The sequence below is a fragment of the Ictidomys tridecemlineatus genome, chromosome 11 (genome assembly GCF_052094955.1).
Source record: "Ictidomys tridecemlineatus isolate mIctTri1 chromosome 11, mIctTri1.hap1, whole genome shotgun sequence".
Classification (NCBI taxonomy): domain Eukaryota; kingdom Metazoa; phylum Chordata; class Mammalia; order Rodentia; family Sciuridae; genus Ictidomys; species Ictidomys tridecemlineatus.
The window spans coordinates 102287900-102309016 of NC_135487.1; the positions used below are offsets into that span (position 1 = coordinate 102287900).

General features: G+C 34.7%; 1 protein-coding gene across 6 annotated transcripts in view; it reads right to left on the minus strand.

Moving 5' to 3' along the window:
- Window positions 1-21117, minus strand: part of Wdr47 (WD repeat domain 47) — a 60206-nt gene that overhangs the window by 22755 nt on the left and 16334 nt on the right. For 3 of the 6 annotated variants that reach the window (XM_021735125.3, XM_078026929.1, XM_078026927.1), the window contains 4 exons: window positions 18936-19019; window positions 14540-14645; window positions 11474-12276; window positions 6778-6904 (listed from right to left, as the gene is read on the minus strand). In XM_021735125.3, the coding sequence (XP_021590800.1) occupies window positions 6778-6904; window positions 11474-12276; window positions 14540-14645; window positions 18936-19019 (1120 nt within the window). The remainder of the gene's footprint in view (window positions 1-6777; window positions 6905-11473; window positions 12277-14539; window positions 14646-18935; window positions 19020-21117) is intronic. The other 3 variants (XM_005338066.4, XM_078026928.1, XM_005338067.3) reach the window with 3 other exon arrangements.

Consider the following 21117-nt stretch of genomic DNA (forward strand, 5'->3'; position numbering starts at 1 on the left):
TCTTAATACTCAAAGATATTAATTTGTTTTATTCCACAGCAACTACAATCAAAATGGTTGTCCTTCCTTGACTAACCCAAAATAAAAATGCAAATTAAGATTATAAGGGACATAGAGTAAGAGAATATGTAGATAAAGAATAAAACAAACTTTTGCATTACTTAAATAAAAGTACATATTGAAGAAATGCATTAATACTTAATAAATACAATCTTAACTTGTCATACATGTTTAATTTAAGCACGTAAATGGTCTAATGGGTTTCTACTGAGAGAAACAAAATTTCCTCCAAAAGTAGGTTTCAAGTGTTCTCTCACAAGGAAGAATAGTGGGCATTAAATTTAGCAGTCTCAATATTCCTACTTAATCCTTCTAAAAAACTTATATAGTACTCAAATTTATATGACTGAGATATTTAATAAATTCAAATATTGGCAAAGAAATACAACCCTGCCAAGCTGAAATCAGTCATGTTGTATGGATCATGTGCACTGCGATTATCCTAGAGTAAATCGATCATCTCCAAAATTGACTATCACTAACAATAATTTTTTTTAAAAAATAGAGAAAGAGAATTTTTAAATATTTATTTTTTAGTTATCGGCGGACACAACATCTTTGTTTGTATGTGGTGCTGAGGATCGAACCCGGGCCGCACGCATGCCAGGCGAGCGCACTACCCCTTGAGCCACATCCCCAGCCAACTAACAGTAATCTTAAGGAAGAGTTATCTAAAGCCAAAACTGTCTCCCTTTTGGGAGAAACAGAAACAACCCTTCCCTATTTAATAACTTTAGCAATAACTCTGAGATAAAATTACCCATATGGTATTAAATTCTTAGAATAGTAAAATATAACAAATGTGTCTTCTTAGTTATTTTAAGTGTATAATTCAATGGCATTAATTACATTCACAATGTTATGCAACCATTATCAATATGTCTAATATTTTTTTATCAGGCCAAACAGAAACTGTAACTATTAAACTATAACTCCCCATTCTTCCCTCCCCTCACTCCCTGGTAACCTCTATTCTATTTGACATATTTCATATAAATAGATTTAGACAATATTTTTCATTTGTATCTGCTTATTTCACAAAGCATGAGGTTTTCAAGGTTCAGCCATGTTGTGGCATGTATCAGAACTTCCTTTTATGGATAAATGATATTCCACCTTAATATATACCACATTTTATCTGTTCCTTTGTGGATGGACAAATGAATTATTCTTATCTTGGATTACTATGAATAATGCTGTAATGAGCATGGGCATACAAACAAAACAGAGACTGTTCCAGTCTCTGCCCTCAATTTTTCAGAGTATACACCTAGGAGTGGAATCTATATGTATGTATGTATCTTTATATCTATTTATTTACTTACTTATTTATGAATTACTGGGGACCAAACCCAGGGCCTTATGCTTGCTAGGCAAGCAACTCTACCACTGAGCTACTTCCCCCATCCACTTCAACTGTTTTCCACAGTGTCTGTACAATTTTACATTCCAACCAACAATGTACAAGGATTCAAATTTCTCCACATCCTCACTAGCACATATTTTCCACAGTTTTATTCTGACTTACATTTCCCTAATGATTAATGCCATTAGGTATATTTTTCATGTGCTTACTGGCTATTTGTAATATATTCTTTGAAGAAATATCTATTCAGGACCTTTGCCTATTTTTAAATTGGTTTGTTTTTTGTTGCTAAGTTGTAGGAGTTCTTTATATACTCTGGATATCAAAGCTTAACAGATACAATTTGTTAATAGTTTTCTCATTCTGTAAATTGTTTTTTCACTTTCTTAACAGTGTACTTTGATGCACAAAAGTTTTTAATTTTGGTGAAGTCAAATTTACGTTTATTTATTTACTTATTTGGTACTAGAGATTGAACCCAGGATTGTTTAACCACTGAGCCACATCCCTAGGCCTTTTTATTTTTTATCTTGAGAGAGGGTTGTGTTAAGTTGCTTAGAGCCTTACTAAGTTGCTGAGGCTGGCTTTAACTTGCAATCCTGCTGCCTCAGCCTCCCCAGGCACTGGGTTATAGGCATGTGACACTGCCACCCAGCTATATTTTTACTTTTGTTGTTCACACTTTTCATGTCATATTTAAGGATGCATTACAAAATCCCAAGGTCATAAAATTTACATCTGTTTTTAAGAATTTTATAGTTTAGTTCTTACAAGATTCATTTCGAGTTAATTTTTGTACATGGTGTGAGATACAGATCTAACTTCATTCTTTTACACATAGAAATACAGTTATCTCAGCACCATCTGTTAAACAGACTATTGTATCCCTATTAAATGGACTTGGAATCCTTGCTAAAAACCAGTTGGCCATAAATGAATGAGATTGTTGTACTATCAATTTTATTCTCCTGATCGATATGTCTATTCTCATACAAATACCATAAGACTGTAGCTTTGTACCAAACTTTGAATCATGAAGGGTAAGTCCCACAAGTTTGTTCTTGTTCAAGACTGTTTTGGCTAGCTGCAGTGGTTCACACCTATTCCCCCAGCTACTTACCAGGCTGAGGCAGGAGGATCATAAATTCAAGGCCAGCCTGGATAACATAATAAAACCTATCCCAAAATAAAATTAAAAAGTGCTAGGCATACAGAACTTTGCCAAACATGTGTGAGCCCTGGGTTTAACCCCAAAGGGGGAAGGGGATTGTTGGTTATTTGGACCCCTTACAATTCAATATGAATTTGAGCATCAATTTTGTCCACTATTGAAAAAGAAACTACAGAATTTTTATGAGGAATATATTGTACTTGCAGATTTCACTGGGTATTGAAGTCTCTGATTTGGGGTACTGGGGATTGAACCCAGGAGTGCATTTTTAATGAAATACATCCCAAAATTATTATTATTATTATTTTTTGAGACAGGGTCTAAGTTGCTGAGGCTGACCTTGAATTTAAAATCCTGTCTCAGCCTCTCAAATTGCTCGGATTATAGGGATTACATGTAATCCACTGTGCAGTTGGTATTGACATCTTAACAATATTAAATCTTCCTGTCTATGAACATGGGATATTTATCTTCTTAAATAGCTTTCAGCAATGTTTTGTTTCTTTGTTTTTGTGGTACAGGGGATTTAACCCAGGGGTGCTCTACCATTGAACTACAATCCCAGACCTTTTTTATTTTAATTTTTTTAAAATTTTGAGAAAGGGTCTTGCTAAATTGCCAAACCTGGCCTTGAACTTGCAATCCACCTACCTTAGCCTTCTAAGTCACTGGGATTATAGGCAGGTGCCATCCATGGCTCAACAGTTTTATAGTTTTCAACATATAGGTCTTTAACCTCTTTGGTTTAATTTATTTCCAAGTATTTTATCTTTTTACATGTTTATATAAATAAATTGCTTGCTTTATTTGCTTTTCAAAAAATTCATAGCTTGTATGTAGAAATACAAATGATTTCTCTGTGTGGATCTTCTACTATGCAACTTTGCTCAATTTATTAGCTTCCTTGCTAATTCCTTAGGATTTTTTTTAATATTTATTTTTTTAGTTGAAGTTGGACACTATACCTTTATTTATTTTTATGTGGTGCTGAGGATGGAACCCAGGGCCTCGAACATGCTAGGCAAGTTCTACTGCTGAGCTACAACCTCAGTCCAACCTTACAATTTTCTATGTATAGGAACATGTCATCAATGAATACACATAGTTTTACCTCTTCTTTTCCAATTTGGATGTGTTTTGTTTCTTTTCCTTATCTAATTGTTCTGGCTAGAACTTCCAATAATATATTTCCAATAGCAGCGTCGAGTAGCAGTGATGAAAGAAGGCATTGTTGTTGTTGTTCCTGATCCTAGTGGAAAAGCCCTCAGTCTTTCACTACTAAGCACGTTAGTTGTGGGTATTTCATAAATACCCTTTACCATTCTGAGGAAATTCCCTCTAATCCTGGTTTCTTGAAAGTTTTTATCATGAGAAAGTGTTGAATTTGGCCAAATACATCAACTGAGATAATCATGTGGCTTTTTTCCTTAATTCTATCAGTATTACATTGATTTTCTTCAATTAGGATAGAAGATTATTATTTTTTTAAGAGAGAGAGAGAGAGGGCTGGGGATGTGGCTCAAGCGGTAGCGAGCTTGCCTGGCATGCGTGCGACCCGATCCTCAGCACCACATACCAACAAAGATGTTGTGTCCGCCGAGAATTAAAAGTGAATATTAAAAAAAAAATTCTCCTCTCTCTCTCCTCTCTCACTCTCTCTTTAAAAAAGAGAGAGAGAGAGAGAGAGAGAGAGAGAGAGAGAGAGAGAGAGAGAGAAAGAGAGAGAAAACTTTTTTAATATTTATTTTTTAGTTTTCGGCAGACACAACATCTTTGTTTGTATGTGGTGCTGAGGATCAAACCCGGAGAGCACGCTTCGGCTTGAGCCACATCCCCAGCTCAGAAGATTATTATTGATATGTAAATTTCTTTTTTTTTTTTTTGGTACAGGGGATTGAACTCAGACTGTTCAACCACTGATCCACACCCCCCCAGCCCCTTTTTTTAAAAAATATTTTTTTAGTTGTTGATGGACCTTTATTTTTTTTTTAATTTATTCATATGTGGTGAGGAGATCAAGCCCATATTATGCAAGCATTGTACCAATGAGCTACAACCCCAGGCCTACCAGCCCTTTTTTTGTATTTTATTTAGAGACAGGGTCTCACTGAGTTGCTTAGTGCCTTGCAGTTGCTACAGCTGGCTTTGAACTCTGGATCCTCCTGCCTCAGCCTCAATTGGATTACAGGTGTGCCCCACTGCATCCAGCTTCTTATGATGTCTTTATCTGTCTTTATGGGAGCCTCATGAAATGAGTTAGAAGTATTTCCTTCTTTTCTAATTTTTTGGAAGAATCTGAGAAATACTGGTGACACACATACATACACAAATATCCAGCTCTTCCTTAAATGTCTAGTAAAACTTACCAGTAGAGCCATCTGAAATTATATTTTTATCTGTTGGGAGGATTTTAATTACTGATCCATCTCTTTACTAGTTATAGGTATGCTGAGATTTTCTACGTTTTTTTTTCTTGAACCAGTTTAAGTAATTTAACCATTTCATATAGGTTATCTGATTGTTTTATATTAGCCAAAATAATTTATAATTATAATCACTTTTATTATTACATGGTCAGTTGTAATGTACATAGCTTCATTTCTAATTGTAGTTGTCTTCTCTTTTTTCTTTAGTCACTCTAGCTAAAGATTTGTCGGTTTTTTAAATTAATATTTTCAAAGAACTAACTTTTGGTGGGCTGAGGATATGGCTCAAGCGGTAGCGCGCTCGCCTGGCATGCGTGCGGCCCGGGTTCGATCCTCAGCACCACATACCAACAAAGATGTTGTGTCCGCCGAGAACTAAAAAATAAATATTAAAAAAAATTCTCTCTATCTCTCTCTCTCTCCTCTCTCACTCTCTCTTTAAAAAAAAAAAAAAAGAACTAACTTTTGGTTTATTGATTCTATCATTTTCTCTGCTTTGGTGTGTGTATGTGTATGTGTGGGGGGGGGGAGGGGCTGGGGATTGAACCTAGGGCCTCATGCATGCTAGGCAAACACTACCACTGAGCTACATTCCCAGTCCTCTAACTTCATTCTTAACATTTAATAAAAAAAAATTATTCAACTTATTAAAATCAATTAACAACTGTTTCTGAGGGGCATGCTGTATAAATTCTCTTCTCAAGCTTGGTGTGATGGTGCGTGTCTATAACATCAGTGACTTGGGAGGCTGCTGGGATAGGAGGATCAAAAATTCAAGGCCACCCTCAGCTACTCAGGTAGATCCTGTCTCAAAAAATAAAAAGGGGTGGGAATATAGCTAACTGGTAAAGCATCTGTGGGTTCAATCCCCAGTGGCACAAAAAGACAAAAAAAGAAATAAAATTCGCTTCAAATACAATTTCTTTTCAAAAACACCAAAGAAAAATAACCTGGAACCTTAGACTTAGGACCATGTCATCAATGAATAGAAATAGTTTTACCTCTTCTTTTCCAATTTGCATGTGTTTGTTTCTTTTCCTTAGACTTAGATAAAAGTATTATTCTGAATTATAAATATTTATTTTTTTGTTCATTAGATCTTATTATTGACAGGCACGATGGCCCACAGCATGCAATCCCTGCAACTCAGGCTAAGATAGGAGGATTTGCAAATTCAAGGCCAGGTTTAGCAATTTAGTGAGGTCCTAAGCAATTCAGCAAGACCCTGTCTCAAAATGAATAATTAAAAAGGCTGGGGATATGGCCCAGTAGTTAAATGTTCCCCCACACCCCCGGTTCAATCCCTGGTACCAAATAAATAAATAAATGAGAATAGAAGAGCTGAGGGATGTAGCTCAGTGGTAAAGTGCCCCTGGGTTCAATTCCTAGTACCAAAAAAAAAAAAAAAAAAGTAAGTAAAATGTAGAGTATATGCAGTTCAAGTGCAAACTAGTGACATTTAAGGTAAATTCAATTATTTGATTCCTAAAATATTTAAGAATAATAGTGACTACAGTATTTTATATTTTTAATAAATTCATCTGTTAAAAACCTTATAAAATACACAATGGAAGCTAAATATACCATACATTCTTTGGGAAGAGGAAAGAAAATGAGCCAATAATATGTCTAGATCTCTCTCTCCTTTTCCCAAATAGCAGAAAATTCTTTTAAAATTTATACAAAGAGAATAATTACTTGGTATAGTAAATATTACCTCAGAAATTATAGTTATTAGGTGTAATAAATATTACCTCATTTTTTTCTTGCTTAGCTGGTCCTGGATTCTGTGCTCCATTTGCAGGCTCTTTTTCTGAAACTGAACTCTGGCCCAAGACTTCACCACTGATAGGTTGCTGTGCCTCTACGGGTGTATCACTTCTTTCCAAAAAGATGCGGAGGGGGTGGGGGGAGACACAGATGGGAGTGAAGAAACATAAATTTTAGAGAAATTTTAATTCTTAAAAAAATGAATATTTAATATAAGTGCTTATCAACTGCATAAAAGATAAATTTTTTATCTTACTTTCTTCCCTTAAGTAAACTACAAAAAAAAAAAGGATTTTAAAAAAAAGAATGTGTTTTTAGGGAGGAGTATTTTTCTTTTCTTTTTTAGATAGAGTCTCACTGTGTTGCCCGGCTTGTCTCAAATGCCTAAGCTCAAGTGATCTTTCTGCCTTGGCTTCCTGAGTAACTGGAATGATAGGTGCACACCACTTGCTCTGGATAGAACATGTGTTTAATGATGGAATCCCACTTCATTACACAAGGAGGATAATCAGTTGTATGGTCTTGGGAAAGTTACTTAGATTCTCTGTGGCTGAACTTCATCTCTAAACTGGATAAGATGGATGATCTAATGCCTATATTCTCTTCATGAAATATAAATCTGTGATTTTATTATCCAAGCACATACTCTTTTCCTAGTATCTACAAAGTTTTAAAAATTTTATTAAAAGGCTTTCTTTGGTCTATTTATGCTTAACATAAAAACAAAACATATTTTTCAATATTTTTAATGTATACTAATCATAAACTTCAGATGTTAGGTTGTCTCTAATATTCTTCCAAAACATTAACAATTTTGAATTTTCATAGCTACTCTGTTTAAAAATTTTAATACGTCATCTAAGGATGAATACCAGTTATTTACACAGATTACCTATTGGTACAAAGCACCAGAGGAACAACTACAAAAGTAAAATTATATCTGCCTTCAAGGAATGTGATTTTAAAGTAGTCTTATAATGGCCTATCCAGATGGAAGTATGTAAAATAATCAACATACAGAGTGAGATTAAGAAAGCAAAGATGGATGATCAACAGCACAAAGATTCTCTTTAGATAGGAGCCTGTACTCCTGAGTACCTGAACATACACACAACACACTTCCAGAAAGACCTGGTAAGAATTTTCTTTTTTCTTTTTTTTTTTTTTTTAAGGAGAGAGTGAGAGAGGAAAAGAGAGAGAGAGAGAATTTTAATATTTATTTTTTAGTTTTCGGCCAACACAACATCTTTGTTTGTATGTGGTGCTGAGGATGGAACACCCATGGCAGGCGAGCGCGCTACCGCTTGAGCCACATCCCCAGCCCTAGTAAGAATTTTCATTACCAGACTGTGCTATAAATTCCTAATGATCATAAGTCCCTTTTTAGGTCTATATAATAGAATTTATAAAGAGTTATTAGTTATAAAGAGGATAATTAATGAATCTTCATAAAGTAACACTTCATTTAATTTTCCAATTTATATATAACATCATCATCTTACTTAACTTGCATAATAACTGTGGCATAGGTTATAACTCCCACAAATTCAAAAAACAAGTGATTTTTCCAAAAATTGCAAAGCTAGTAAATCGGACTAGAGCTTGAACTCAGTCTTCAGACTAAATCCAGTGTTGGCTCAAGCTGGAAAACACTTCAATTTTGAGACCATAACATTGAATAGCCAAAGCTTAAATATTTTAACTGATTTTCTCTGTTTTGAGTTTATTTCTGTTCAAGTGAAAAGATATCCTTACAAAACACCACCGCTCCTTTAAAAACTTTCTTTGCTGTTTTATTTTTATGGTAGTTTAATCGTCGTATCCCAGGTATGTAGTCTGGGATACGTACCTGGGATATGTAGTTCTGGGTGTCAGCACATATTAAATCCTCAAAATAATTTTTTTAAGAGGAGTGAGAGAGGAGAGAGAGAGAGAGAGAGAAAGAGAGAGAATTTTTGATATTTATTTTCTAGTTCTCGGCCGACACAACATCTTTGTTGGTATGTGATACTGAGGATCGAACCCAGGCTGCACACATGCCAGGCGAGCGCGCTACTGCTTGAGCCACATCCCCAGCCCCTCAAAATAATTTTTAAATGGATACTAGCTTCAAGCAAATATTAACAAAAGTAACACAAGTAGGAGTCTCTTCATGTGTCAATTTTAACACAAGTAATCTAATCAAGCTTCCCAATATTTTAAAAATTATACCTTAGTTTTATAAATTAACTTGTTTCAAAGTAAATTTTTATACTTTATCCATAGCACAATAGCTCTCCCACATCATTTCACTAGCAGTACTTCTTAACAATGCCATAACAAGACTATGAGCTCTGAAAGGAAGACATTTATATTTATGCCTCCCCCTCTAGGAGGGGGATTTTTCTCATTTTACAAGTCCACATCCTATTATATAGAGGAAGTATTTGGAGACTCAGAGACTAAGTTTCTTCCCCAAGGTCACACAGCTAAATGGCAGAACTCAAAGGCAAGTCTGACTTCAAAGGCCATGTTCTATTCGTTATTCCATACCATTTTTTCCTCACAAATTTCCAATTTCAGGGGCATGACAAATATTCTCTGAATTATTGCTACTATTTAGCTGATAACATGAATACTTTTTGACATGTCACATTTTCTCTTTTTATAATGGTCTATTTCTATCTTTATTCAGACATTTCTACTACTTTATGTAAGAAATATCACACATATAGTCACATTTTGCTGGATTTTTGTGCATGCTTTCTCTCTATAAAGACAATCCTACTGATGCAAAAATCCAAACACGTCATTGCTTTTCTGACCAAGAAGCTTCTGTCACTTTAAGTACAAAGAAGAATATCAGCAATTCCCTCAGAATTGAAGCCCAGCATTCCAGATGATGCAAGTTTTCTCTAAAAGGGAAGGCTAGGAAAAGTTTAAAATAATCTCTACAAATACTCAAGCCCCACATTCCTTTAGGATTTAAACAGAATATACAAATATAAAATTATTATCATCCATTTTCATCCCTAAATATCATCTTTATTCTTTTTTAACTTTATTTTTTTTTAATGTGGTGCTTAGTATCAAACCCAGGGCCTCGCATGTGCTAGGCAAGCACTCTACCACTGAGCTACAATCTCAGCCTCATCTTTATCTTTCAATATGAAATATAGAGCAGTAAATTACCAAATCACCCTGGCAATCAGGAAATCCCTCACTTAACTGATCCTAGGTAGATTACTCCTGCCTTTCTTTAAAAAAAATTAGAGAAAGTATCGCAACCCTTTCCTCTACAATTTCACAGCTATTAACAGAAAATGCTTTCCTGTATATTTACCCTATATGTCTGATCCCTTACCTAAAGATCTTCACTTGCTCTAATAAAACCTTTTTGTTCCATTGTTCTAGATGTGGAACACCTATAAAAACTTAAATAGAACAACAAATATACCACTTAAGGTACATTTACTATGTTTACCAGAACTGAAAACTTTGGACTTACTGGGTTAAACAAATTCTGAGTCCAGTGCTCCTTTCCCCACAAGGAATGTTGCAACTATCCTATGTAATATAAAAAGATTTTTATGCTCTTTTGTGAAATAAATTTGTTGCAGTCAATACTAGTATTTCCACAGTACTAACACTGGGGTACAGAAAACCATCTACATGTTCCAGTAGGTTCCCAGTAAAAGCAAGACAGAAAGTTTCCTAAACCATGAACTAAATAATTGCTAATCAGGAGATGCTAATTCATGCTAGGTACACTGAGTGGTACCTTTAACATTTCTTTCATATGTATGAAGAATCACTAATAGAAAGGCAAAGGGAAATAATCAGAGAGTTCTATGTAGATAGTTATTCATTACAGTAACACTTACAATAAACAACCAGATGCTCTCCAATAAGGAATCAAGGGTTGGAGGTATAGTTCAGCAAGAGAGTATGCCTAGCATGTGTGTGAGGCCCTGGTTCCATTCCCAGCACCTCCCCCCCCCCCGAAAAAAACAATAAGCAATTGTTATGATGTAGTTTTACAATAGAATACTGCATACTTATTAATCACGGATCTCAAGAATGTTTAACAAGCCAGGTACAGTTGTGCAGCCTATAATCTCAGCAGTTCAGGAGGCTGAAGCAGGAGGATCACAAATTCAAAGCCAGCCTCAGCAATGAGGCACTGAGCAACTCAGTGAGACCCTGTCTCTAAATACAATACAAATTGTGCCAGGGAATGTGGCTCAGTGGTTGAGTGCCCCTGAGTTCAATCTCCAATACCACTTCCCAAAAAAATGTTTAATAATATTTTTAAAAATTCATAATCTTTCAAATGAAAAAAGAAAATTAAATGAAAACATACATTATATTCTCAATCTAAAAAAAGTATTCATAGAAAAATTTAAAAAGAACTGGTCATCTAAGTGTAAGACTGTAGAATTTTAATCTCAATACTATTACTTCACTGTAGTTTCCAAATTTTCTTCATAGCACATGTTGCCTTCATAGCCAGTAAAAGAGTAGGTTGAAAATAAAAATTTTTCTCTTATAAAAATTTTCTCTTCTTTTAATTATCTGAATTTTAAACCCTTTCTAAAGTTTTAAGGACTAACTTTCAAGGGACTTGAACATTAAGAAACACACACATGAACAAAAAACAATAACACAGAGATTTCCTAATTTTTATGAATAATTGCTTACCGCTCAGGGGATTCCTCATAAATACTGTGACATTCTGTATTCTCAAGCATGAGACTTCTACTGAGGTTTTGTACCCCTGGATAATGGAAGTTAGCAAAGGAGTGTGACATTGGAGAAGTTTTGTTCCCAAGGTCTGAGATCCTCTTATCATGACTAGTTAATCCACAAGTGAGGCCATCTAAAGCAGGATTCAGAGAGCGGGTCATATAGGCATCAGCTGATTGAGGTCTTCTCATTGGGGATGATGGATATGGAGAAAGTTTGCTGATGAGAGGAGTCAAAAGATCAGCATATGCAGCTTTTGTAGGTTTCAGAAGTTTGTCAACATGAATATTAAGCATCTTCTGTTCAAAAGCACAAGAAAAGACAGAAGAAGGGAGATTCTGAAGCCATGACAATAAACTTAGATCCAAATCATCACAACCATTACCACATAGGAGGTCGATGCCAAGAAGTACTTCACTTTCTGTAATTTCTTCTCCAGTTGCTTTACTCTGACAAAATTCTACACAGCATTCATAAAGCAGGCCCTTCATCACAAGCTGAAATAAACGATTGTTACTTGCTTTAAAACCAGCCTCACTTAGCTTCCTGTCAGCAGGGATGAATTCTGCAACCATGACACAAGCCTCTTCGAAACAGTGAACTCGTGCAGTGCTAGGATTCCAATCCTTAAACTCAGCATGATTTGTCAGACGAGGCAAAGTCAAAAGTAAACAGAGCTTGCTATAGTCATCTTTAGAGGGACAGTACTCTTCTAGAGCATGTAAACACTGCACAGCTTCTTGCATGGTAAATTCCAACTGTAAAAAAAATATATATAAATGATAACTATAAAAAGAGGAAATATATATATGCATATATATAAAATCACCATAAAAAGTAAAATATGAAATCTGAAAAAGAATATAAAAGATAATTTCTGAGGTAATAGAAAACACAATTTGTAGATGTGTAACCATTTTCAACTAAGGAAACAAAATGTGTTCACAACAAAAATAAAAAGAATAATTTGATTAATTAGCACATCAAACTTTTATCCATAAATTAGTGCTCTAATTCAGGGTTTTGTTTTTTTTTTATATTTATTTTTTAGTTCTCAGCAGACACAACATCTTTGTTGGTATGTGGTGCTGAGGATTGAACCCAGGCTGCACGAATACCAGGCGAGCGTGCTACCGCTTGAGCCACATCCCCAGTCCCTCTAATTCAGGTTTTAAATTATCATTTTCAGGCGGCTGGGGTGTGGCTCAGCGACAGAGCACTTGCCTCCCACATGTGAGGCACTGTGTTCGATCCTCAGCACCATATAAAAGTAAATAAATAAAGATACCGCATCCACATATAACTAAAAAATGTTTAAAAAATTGTCATTTTCAAATGTATAACTTTTTCAAGGTAAGAAAAACTTAGTTTTTTCGGAAGTGAAAACTAAAGCATGCTAATTGCTTGTTTAAAAAGCCTTTTATTTGGCTTATCCAAATAACAAAAGGTAAAATAACCATTTTCTTAGTTCCAACTTGCCTTAGGGCAAATTTGCAAGGGGAAAGAAATCAAACCAGAAAAAGAAAACATTTACACAGTTGATTTACTACAAAAAAATAGTAGACTAAAAGGAAGCTTGGCTGAGAGATAAATTATGACAGGTATCTCAGAGCTTACCTAGTCTAGTCTCCCAATCTTACATATAGAAAAAATTAAGATGGAGATTTATTCAAGGTAATTCAGTTGATTAATGACAAAGAATAAAAGTTAGGTCTCCTTTATGCTATGTCCATGTATGAATATACCACAATGAATCATATATATATATATATACACACACACACATATGTAAATATATATGATATATATTATATATGTAAAATTATAATTTACAATTAAAATCCTACTATTATGTACAGTGGGATAATGTATAATTATAATACACCAATTAATAATGTTTAAAAAAAGAGGTCTCTGGGTTAATGTCTCAGTGTTTCTCCCCCACACACTTTTAAACATCATTATCTGGCAGACATTTTTCTATTATACATGAAACTTCCATTTTAATATTGTTTGATCTTTGCTTTGGTCTAAATGTCTGTGTCCCCACCAAATTCATTTCTTGAAATCCTAAACCCCAAGGTGATGATATTAAGAGGGTGGAGTCTTTGAGAAAGGATTAGGCCATGAAGGTTCATCCATTACTGATGAAATTAGTATCCTTATTAAAAAAAAAAAGACCAAGACTAGGAGTGTAACTCTATGATAGAGAAGTACTGAATTCAAGCCCCAGCATTACAAGGAAATTGTTTAAAAAGACCTAGAGAAACCCGTGAAGAGCAAGTTAGTCTCTTCAACCATGTGAGAATACAGTTAGAAGGTGCTACCTATAAACCAGAGAGCAAGCCCTCAACATATGTTGAACTGCCAGCACCTTGATTTTGGAATTCCCAGCTTCCAGAACTGTGAAAAATAAATTTCTGTTGTACATAAGCCACTCAGTTGACTGTATTTTGTTTAGCAACCCAAGTGGACTAAGACAGTTTAATTCAATGAATGCTTACTGGAACTTGATAAAAGTGTACTTGGCTTGGATGTGACAATACTAATATTAAAACTTCAAATTTTGTTTTTTTCTAGTCAAAATGAATTTAATACTGTTGAATTTAAATAGTGTCTCTCTCTCTCACACACACACACACACCCAAACAACATTTTGAAAAAAAACTACCTCAGGATCAAAGGAAATACTAAAAAGGCAGAAAAAGGAAGTAAACATAACCAATCCACTTCTATAAAAAGAAAAGAAGTGATGACAAGTTATCAAGTCAAACATCTACTGCTATCTAACTTACCTTAAACAAAAGAGGAACACAAGCTCCTCAACTAGTCAGTTGTTCACATATTATCTTGTCTTAAATCATGGAACACGTTTAGAAGCACTACAGATTTAAAGTACAGCATTTGCAAAACAGCAAATCTTGCCCCATCCCATCTCATAAATACTTTGAAAACCTGTGATAATAATCTTGTTTTAGTAAATAAAATACTTATGACTGAAAACAAGACTATGGAGCAAACCTTCAGGAATAAAAATCTTACATGCTGGGGTTCATCTTCTGCTGACATTGCATTGTTAACACATAAAGCTTCTAAAAACTTCTGTTTTAAGATAATATAACGAAACCTGTGAAAAAAAATGAAATATTAAAATGATTAAAAAGCTGAATGAAGCAATGTAAAGACTAGAAAAAAAAAAACTCCAGTTTCTGAAGCAAAACAGGCCAAGTTTGATTGATTGATCCCTGGATTGATCTCTCTATTTATGCATGCACATATGTATACAGTGCTGGAGATCAAATCCAGGACCTCCAGCAGGCTAGGCAACTGCTCTACCACTGGGCTACATCACCAGCCCCCCTAAATTTGATTTAAAGGACAATTTTTTTTTTTTTTCCAAACAGACTTCTTTGGGGCTGGGGTTGTGGCTCAGCAGTAGAGCACTTGCCTAGCACGTGTGAGGCCCTGGGTTCTATCCTCAGCACCACATAAAAATATATTGTGTCCAACTAAAAAATAAATATATTTTTTAAAAAAACAGACTTTCTTAATTGGGTGCAGTGGCACACTCCTAAAAATCCCAGCTACTTGTGAGGTTGAGGGAGGGGCATTGCAAGTTTGAAGCCAGCCTGGGTAACTTAGCAAGATCATGTCTGAAAATAAAAAATTAGAAGGGCTGGGAATATAGCTGAATGGTAGAGTGTAACTGGATTCAATCCCCAAGACCATATATTTTTTTTAAAGAGACTTCTTTAAAAAATTAATTTACTAATGTCTGATAAGTCAATTTATTTTCAGGCTACCATAAGTAACTTTGACTTCAGAAAATTATTAAAATATTTTACTAAGCTTCTTATCCTCTTGAAGTCATAGTAACAAGTAATCAATTCAACAATGAGAGAAAGGACTTTTAAATAAAATATTAATTCTACACAAAAATCCAGTTTTATGGAAGTTGTAAAATGTCACCTAATTAAAAATCAAAGTCCTTTATATTCAAAATGTTTTGTTTTCTTGAAACATTTCCCTTCATTGTAAATTTTTTTAAACTTTATTAATTTTTACAAATAAATAATAAATATTTATTATGGTACAGTGTGATGTTTTGACATATGTCTATACTGTAGTAAGACTAAATCAAGCTTTATTTTCCAGCACCAGATATGTCTAATTAAAAATGAACCAGGGGCTGGGGATGTGGCTCAAGCAGTAGCACGCTCGCCTGGCATGCGTGCGGCCCGGGTTCGATCCTCAGTACCACATACAAACAAAGATGTTGTGTCTGCCGAGAAATTTAAAAAAAAAAAAAAAAGAATAAAAAATTCTCTCAAAAAAAAAAAAAAATGAACCAGAAGGGTAGGAGGAAAAAATAACATTTCTGTAAAGTCACAAAGTAACTACAAGTCTAAAACTCTTTAACAAGGGGTTTTTAGGGAAGGAAATGAGAAGCACTTTAAAGAAAACGTATTTTGAAGAGTTAAAAAACAAAAATGAACTTTCATTCTTTCAGCTAGTGTTGTATCAGCAAATATCCAATAAAACAAAACGCCTAAGATGGGTGTGATGGCACACGCCTGTAATTCCAGTGGCTCTAGAGGCTAAGACAGGAGTATCACAAACAAGTTCAAAGTCAGCCTCAGCAACTCAGTAAGATCCTGTCTCTAAATAAAAAATACAACATACAAAATAGGGCTGGAGATGTGGCTCAATTGTCGAGTGCTCCTGAGTTCAATCCCTGGTTCCAAAAAACAAAACCCAAAACCCCTGCCTTCAAGAAGAGTTATCTAATAAATTGTATGTACAGGGTTCAGCAAGGTATCAAGGTGTGCAAAAAATCAAAAAAATTCTATCAGAAGGTGTGCAAAGTAAAAGATTTACTGATTTTAAAAGGTTATCAGGAGTATGTTAAGTAAAATAAGAGATGGTGAGATGAATAGTATTCCAAATAAATGAAGGTACAAAATCAAAGAGTTATCAAATAGCATTGTATAAATAGAGAATCAAAAAAATAAGAGATTAACTTCCACTACTGGTAGAGTAACTTACACCTTACTAATATTTTTGCAAATAACAGTGCTAAATCCTAGATAAAACACACACACAAATGCACAATCTGAATGCATCAGAGAACAACTAAAAATGGCACAACTAGAGGGAAGTCAGTTCTTGGAAAAATAGAACTTGAAGGGGTACAATTCAAGGGCATAAGGCATTCCAGCTGAAGGCATTCTCTAGTCCTTAAAGAGTAAGCCAGAATTCAAGCAGAAAGCTTCAGTTACACAGGCTTGAGTCAGCAAAAACTTTGGTACTACGACCAGATGAAAAGTAAGGAGAATTCTTAAAGGAGGAAGATACAGTAAGAAATACACAAAATTCTACTGTGTAAACTCAGTTGCCCAAACCTTTGGCTATCCCCTAAACTGTTAAGATGAAATGGAGGGCTGGAGCTGTGGCTCAGAAGCAGCGCACTTGCCAGGCATGTGAGCATTGAGTTCAATTCTCAGCACCACATATAAATAAATAAAGACCTATTAACAACTAAAAAAATATTAAAAAAAAAAAAAAAAAAAGAGGCAATGGAGATGCCAAGTAACAGAAGGGTCAAACAGAGAAGACTTTTCAGCTGGGATCCATGAGAGGAGAGACAGAATTTGCTTTTTGAGGTTAATCATGTGTGTGCATAAAAATCAACAATTTTTAACAGAAGGCAAACAGAATTAATTTCTCAAGAATGAATATGCAATGGAAGAACACTTTCACAAAATGACTAATTTTTTTATTAAAAAAAAAAAAAAAAAGGTGACTTAGGAAAAAGGCGATAATCAGAAACGGAGCCTGATATGACCAAAAGTTTATACTAGCAAATAAGAACTACACTACCAAATATGCAGCTACTATAAATATGTTAAAGGACTTAAAGGAAAATATCACAATGGCCAGGCATGGTGGTGCATGCCTCCCAATGACTTGGGAGGCTGAGACAAAAAGAACATAAATTTGAGGCCAGTATGAGCAGCTTAATAAGACACTGTCTCAAAAAATAAATAAATAAAAAGAGCTGGACAAGTAGCTCAGTGGATGCAGTTCAATGAATGGACAGAAATATTTCAGCAGAAAAATTATAAAAGAAAAATTTAAAACTGAAAAATATAAAATCGGAAACAAAAAATTCACTATCATCAGATGGCTTAGAGAAGAATGAATCAGCAGGGAGAGGTGACACACACCTGTAATCCCAGTGAGTAGCTCAGGAGGCTGAGGCAGAAGGATCACAAGTTCAAAGGCAGCCTCTGCAATTTATTGGGGCCCTAAGCAACTCAATGAAACCTTGTCTCTAAATAAAAAATAAAAAAGAGATGAGGATTGTGGCTCAGTGGTTAAGTGCCTTGGTACCAAAAAAACCCAAAAAACCAGTGGATATTAAATCAATAAAAAACAATATAAAAACAATTCAGACTAAAGAATACAGATTAAAAAATATTCAAAATAATAAAGGGTTTGGAGATATAGTTCCTTGGTAAGAGTGTTGCTTAGCATGTCTGAGACCCTATGTTTAATCCCCAGCATTGTGAAAGAATAAATAAATAAAAGCCTCAGTCCTGTGGGACAAAACTCATTTAAAAACCTACAGATTGGGGTTGGGGTTGTGGCTCAGTGGTAGAGCACTTGCCTAGCACGTGTGGGGCGCTGGGTTCGATCCTCAGCACCACATAAAAATAAAATAATTGTGTCCAACTACAACTAAAAAAAAATACTAAAACAACAACAACAAAAAAAAAAAAACCTACAGATCCAGAATGGGGTTGTAGCTCAGTGGTAGAGTGCTTGCATAGCATGTGTGAGGCACTGGGTTCAATTCTCAGCACCACATATAAATAAAATAAAGGTCTACTGACAACTAAAAAGAATTGTACAAGTTCAAAAGTTTAGCAAATCCCAAGCAGGAAAAATGCAAAACACATACACTTTTAAACATAACACAATTAAGTACATCATAATCCAATGATAAAGAGAAAAAATGGAAGGAAGGAATAAAGGATGAAAAAAAGGAGGAAAGAGGAAAGTAAGGAGGGATGGAGATAAAGATTACAAACAATAAAATGAGGATTAAAAAGTACAGTAGACTACTCTTCAGAAACCATGGAGGCCAGGATATAATAGAAAGACATATTTGAAGTCTTTATACTATTATAAAGAAACAGTCCTCATGACCTTTGGCATATGGCCACTGTAGGCTAAGTAGATTTGCATATCAAATTTTCAAATACTTCAAGTACAAGTAACTAGTCCTATAGAAGTACTCTAATTCAATGGGATTGAGTATACTCTGAGTCTTATTTTTAAATTTTTGTTTTATTTTTTCATTTTTTCATTTTCTACCCCTTTAAGACACTAAAAATTTCAAATGAAATCTTACCTTTTTTTGTCAAATTTTTCCATACATTCCAGAGGCTGAATGAATTGAAGAACTTCATCCCATTGACCATCAAGGATTAGCTGCCTACATAAAAACCCAAAATATTATCAAATTCGGGTTATACTAACAGATAACAGAATAAGTGACAAATCAGCATTAAAATTTCACAAAGCACATAGTGAGATTAACATTTGGTTCTTTAAACACTAAAATAAAACGAACTTTTTCACTTTTTTTTTTTGGTAATGAGGATTGAACCTAGGGATACTTTACCACTGAGCTACATTCCCAGCCCTTTTTACTTTGAAATATGATCTGCTGATTTGCCCAGGATAGCCTGGAACTTATGATCCTTCTCCCTCAGCTTCCCAAATTGCTAGGATTATAGGTATTCACCACCAAGCCTGGCTAGTTCACATTTTCAACAACATATGCTAGATGATAAGATCTGTGAATCAGCAGCCATTCTTCATATTAATATATTTGTGGGGGTTTTTTAAATCTTTTTTAGTTGTTAATGGACCTTTATTTTATTTCTTTATATGCAGTGCTGAGAATCCAAACCAATGCCTCATCCGTGCTAGGCAAGCGCTCTGCCACTGAGCTACAACCCCAGCCCTATCTGTGGTTTTTGACCTCTGCAAAAACACGAGACTAAGTTTAAATGTTCCTTTATTTCCCCATTCATCTTACGGTTTTAAGACTAGTGTGCATTAATTAAAGACCAGGAACTGTGGATATGGCTCAGTGGTAGAGTGTTTACTTAGCAAGCATGAAGCTCTGGGTTCAGTCCCAGTAACACATAAAAACAATCACCACCAGTGTGTAGGCATGTTCTGCTCTCAATAAATCAATGGTTCTCAACTGGGGGGTGATTCACCTCTTCCCCAGGGGGCATTTTTGGTTGTCATAACTGTTATCTAGTGGGTAGAGATCAGAGATGCTGCTAAACATCTTACAATGCACATGATATCTCCCAAAACAAAGATATGTCTGACCCAAATGTTAGTAGTGCCAACATTGTGAAATTCTGCTCCAAATTGTGAATTCCACATCTTTAAGGAACTTGAAACTAAAGGTTAGATTCTGAGAAAAAAAACAGCAAAGAGCCTAGGACTACAAAAACAAAACCAAAAGGCAGCAAAGAGTAAGAACAAGTTTTGTTCTACTCTAATTGGCCTATGGGAACTTACAAAAGTTACACGACATTATTCTCTCTGTTCTTTTACAATAACAATTTCCCAATTTTTGGATTTTTTTTTTGAGAGAGAGAGAATTTTTAATATTTGTTTTTTAGTTGTCGGCGGACACAACATCTTTGTATGTGGTGCTGAGGATCGAACCTGGGCCGCATGCATGCCAGGCGAGTGCGCTACCACTTGAGCCACATCCCCAGACCAATTTTTGGATTTTTTATCACAGTAAAATTTAAAAAGGAAGGAGGAATGGGCAGGAGAACCTACACAAGACTGCCAACACTTTATTCTGCAAAGAATGACTATTAATAACCAATCACAATACATATCATAATCATTTTATAAAGGGTTATTTTAATATTATAAAAGCAAAAATACACAATTTCCCAGGCCAGCCCTTTAAGATGAATACATTTAATGAAAAACTTGCTATTTTGGAATCTTTTGCATTTTATTTAAGATCAATAAGACTTCACTGCACACCAATAGGCTCCTGTAGGGTACTTATGAACCACTGTGAAATTTCATAAGTAGCAATATTTGAAAGACAGTCCCCCAACAAAAAACAAAACAGTGCTCTAGAACTAATTACTAGCTACATCACTAAACTCCCCGGGGCTGGATGATATTCATAACACAAAATATAGGGAAGCATAATGAGTAATTTATTATAAGTTCTTATAATGTGAGAAATCTTTTTAGTTTTAAAGTTCTTTTTTACTGGAGTTAGGAACAGTTCATTTTTTCCAAGAATATGCACTCCTTGTCAAGGATATTGAGTATCATATAAAAATAGAATACATCTCTGCCTGAGAATTTGGGATTTTCTTTTTCCATCCAATTCAAGTGTTTAGCTTTCCATTTTGGCAAACATGTTCATTTCCTTTACCTTGCAATCATTCCTCTAAAAATGATGTCTTAAGAAAATAATCCAAGATACAAAAAAAAGTCTCATGCATAAAAGCTGTTCAGTAGAGCATTTAAGA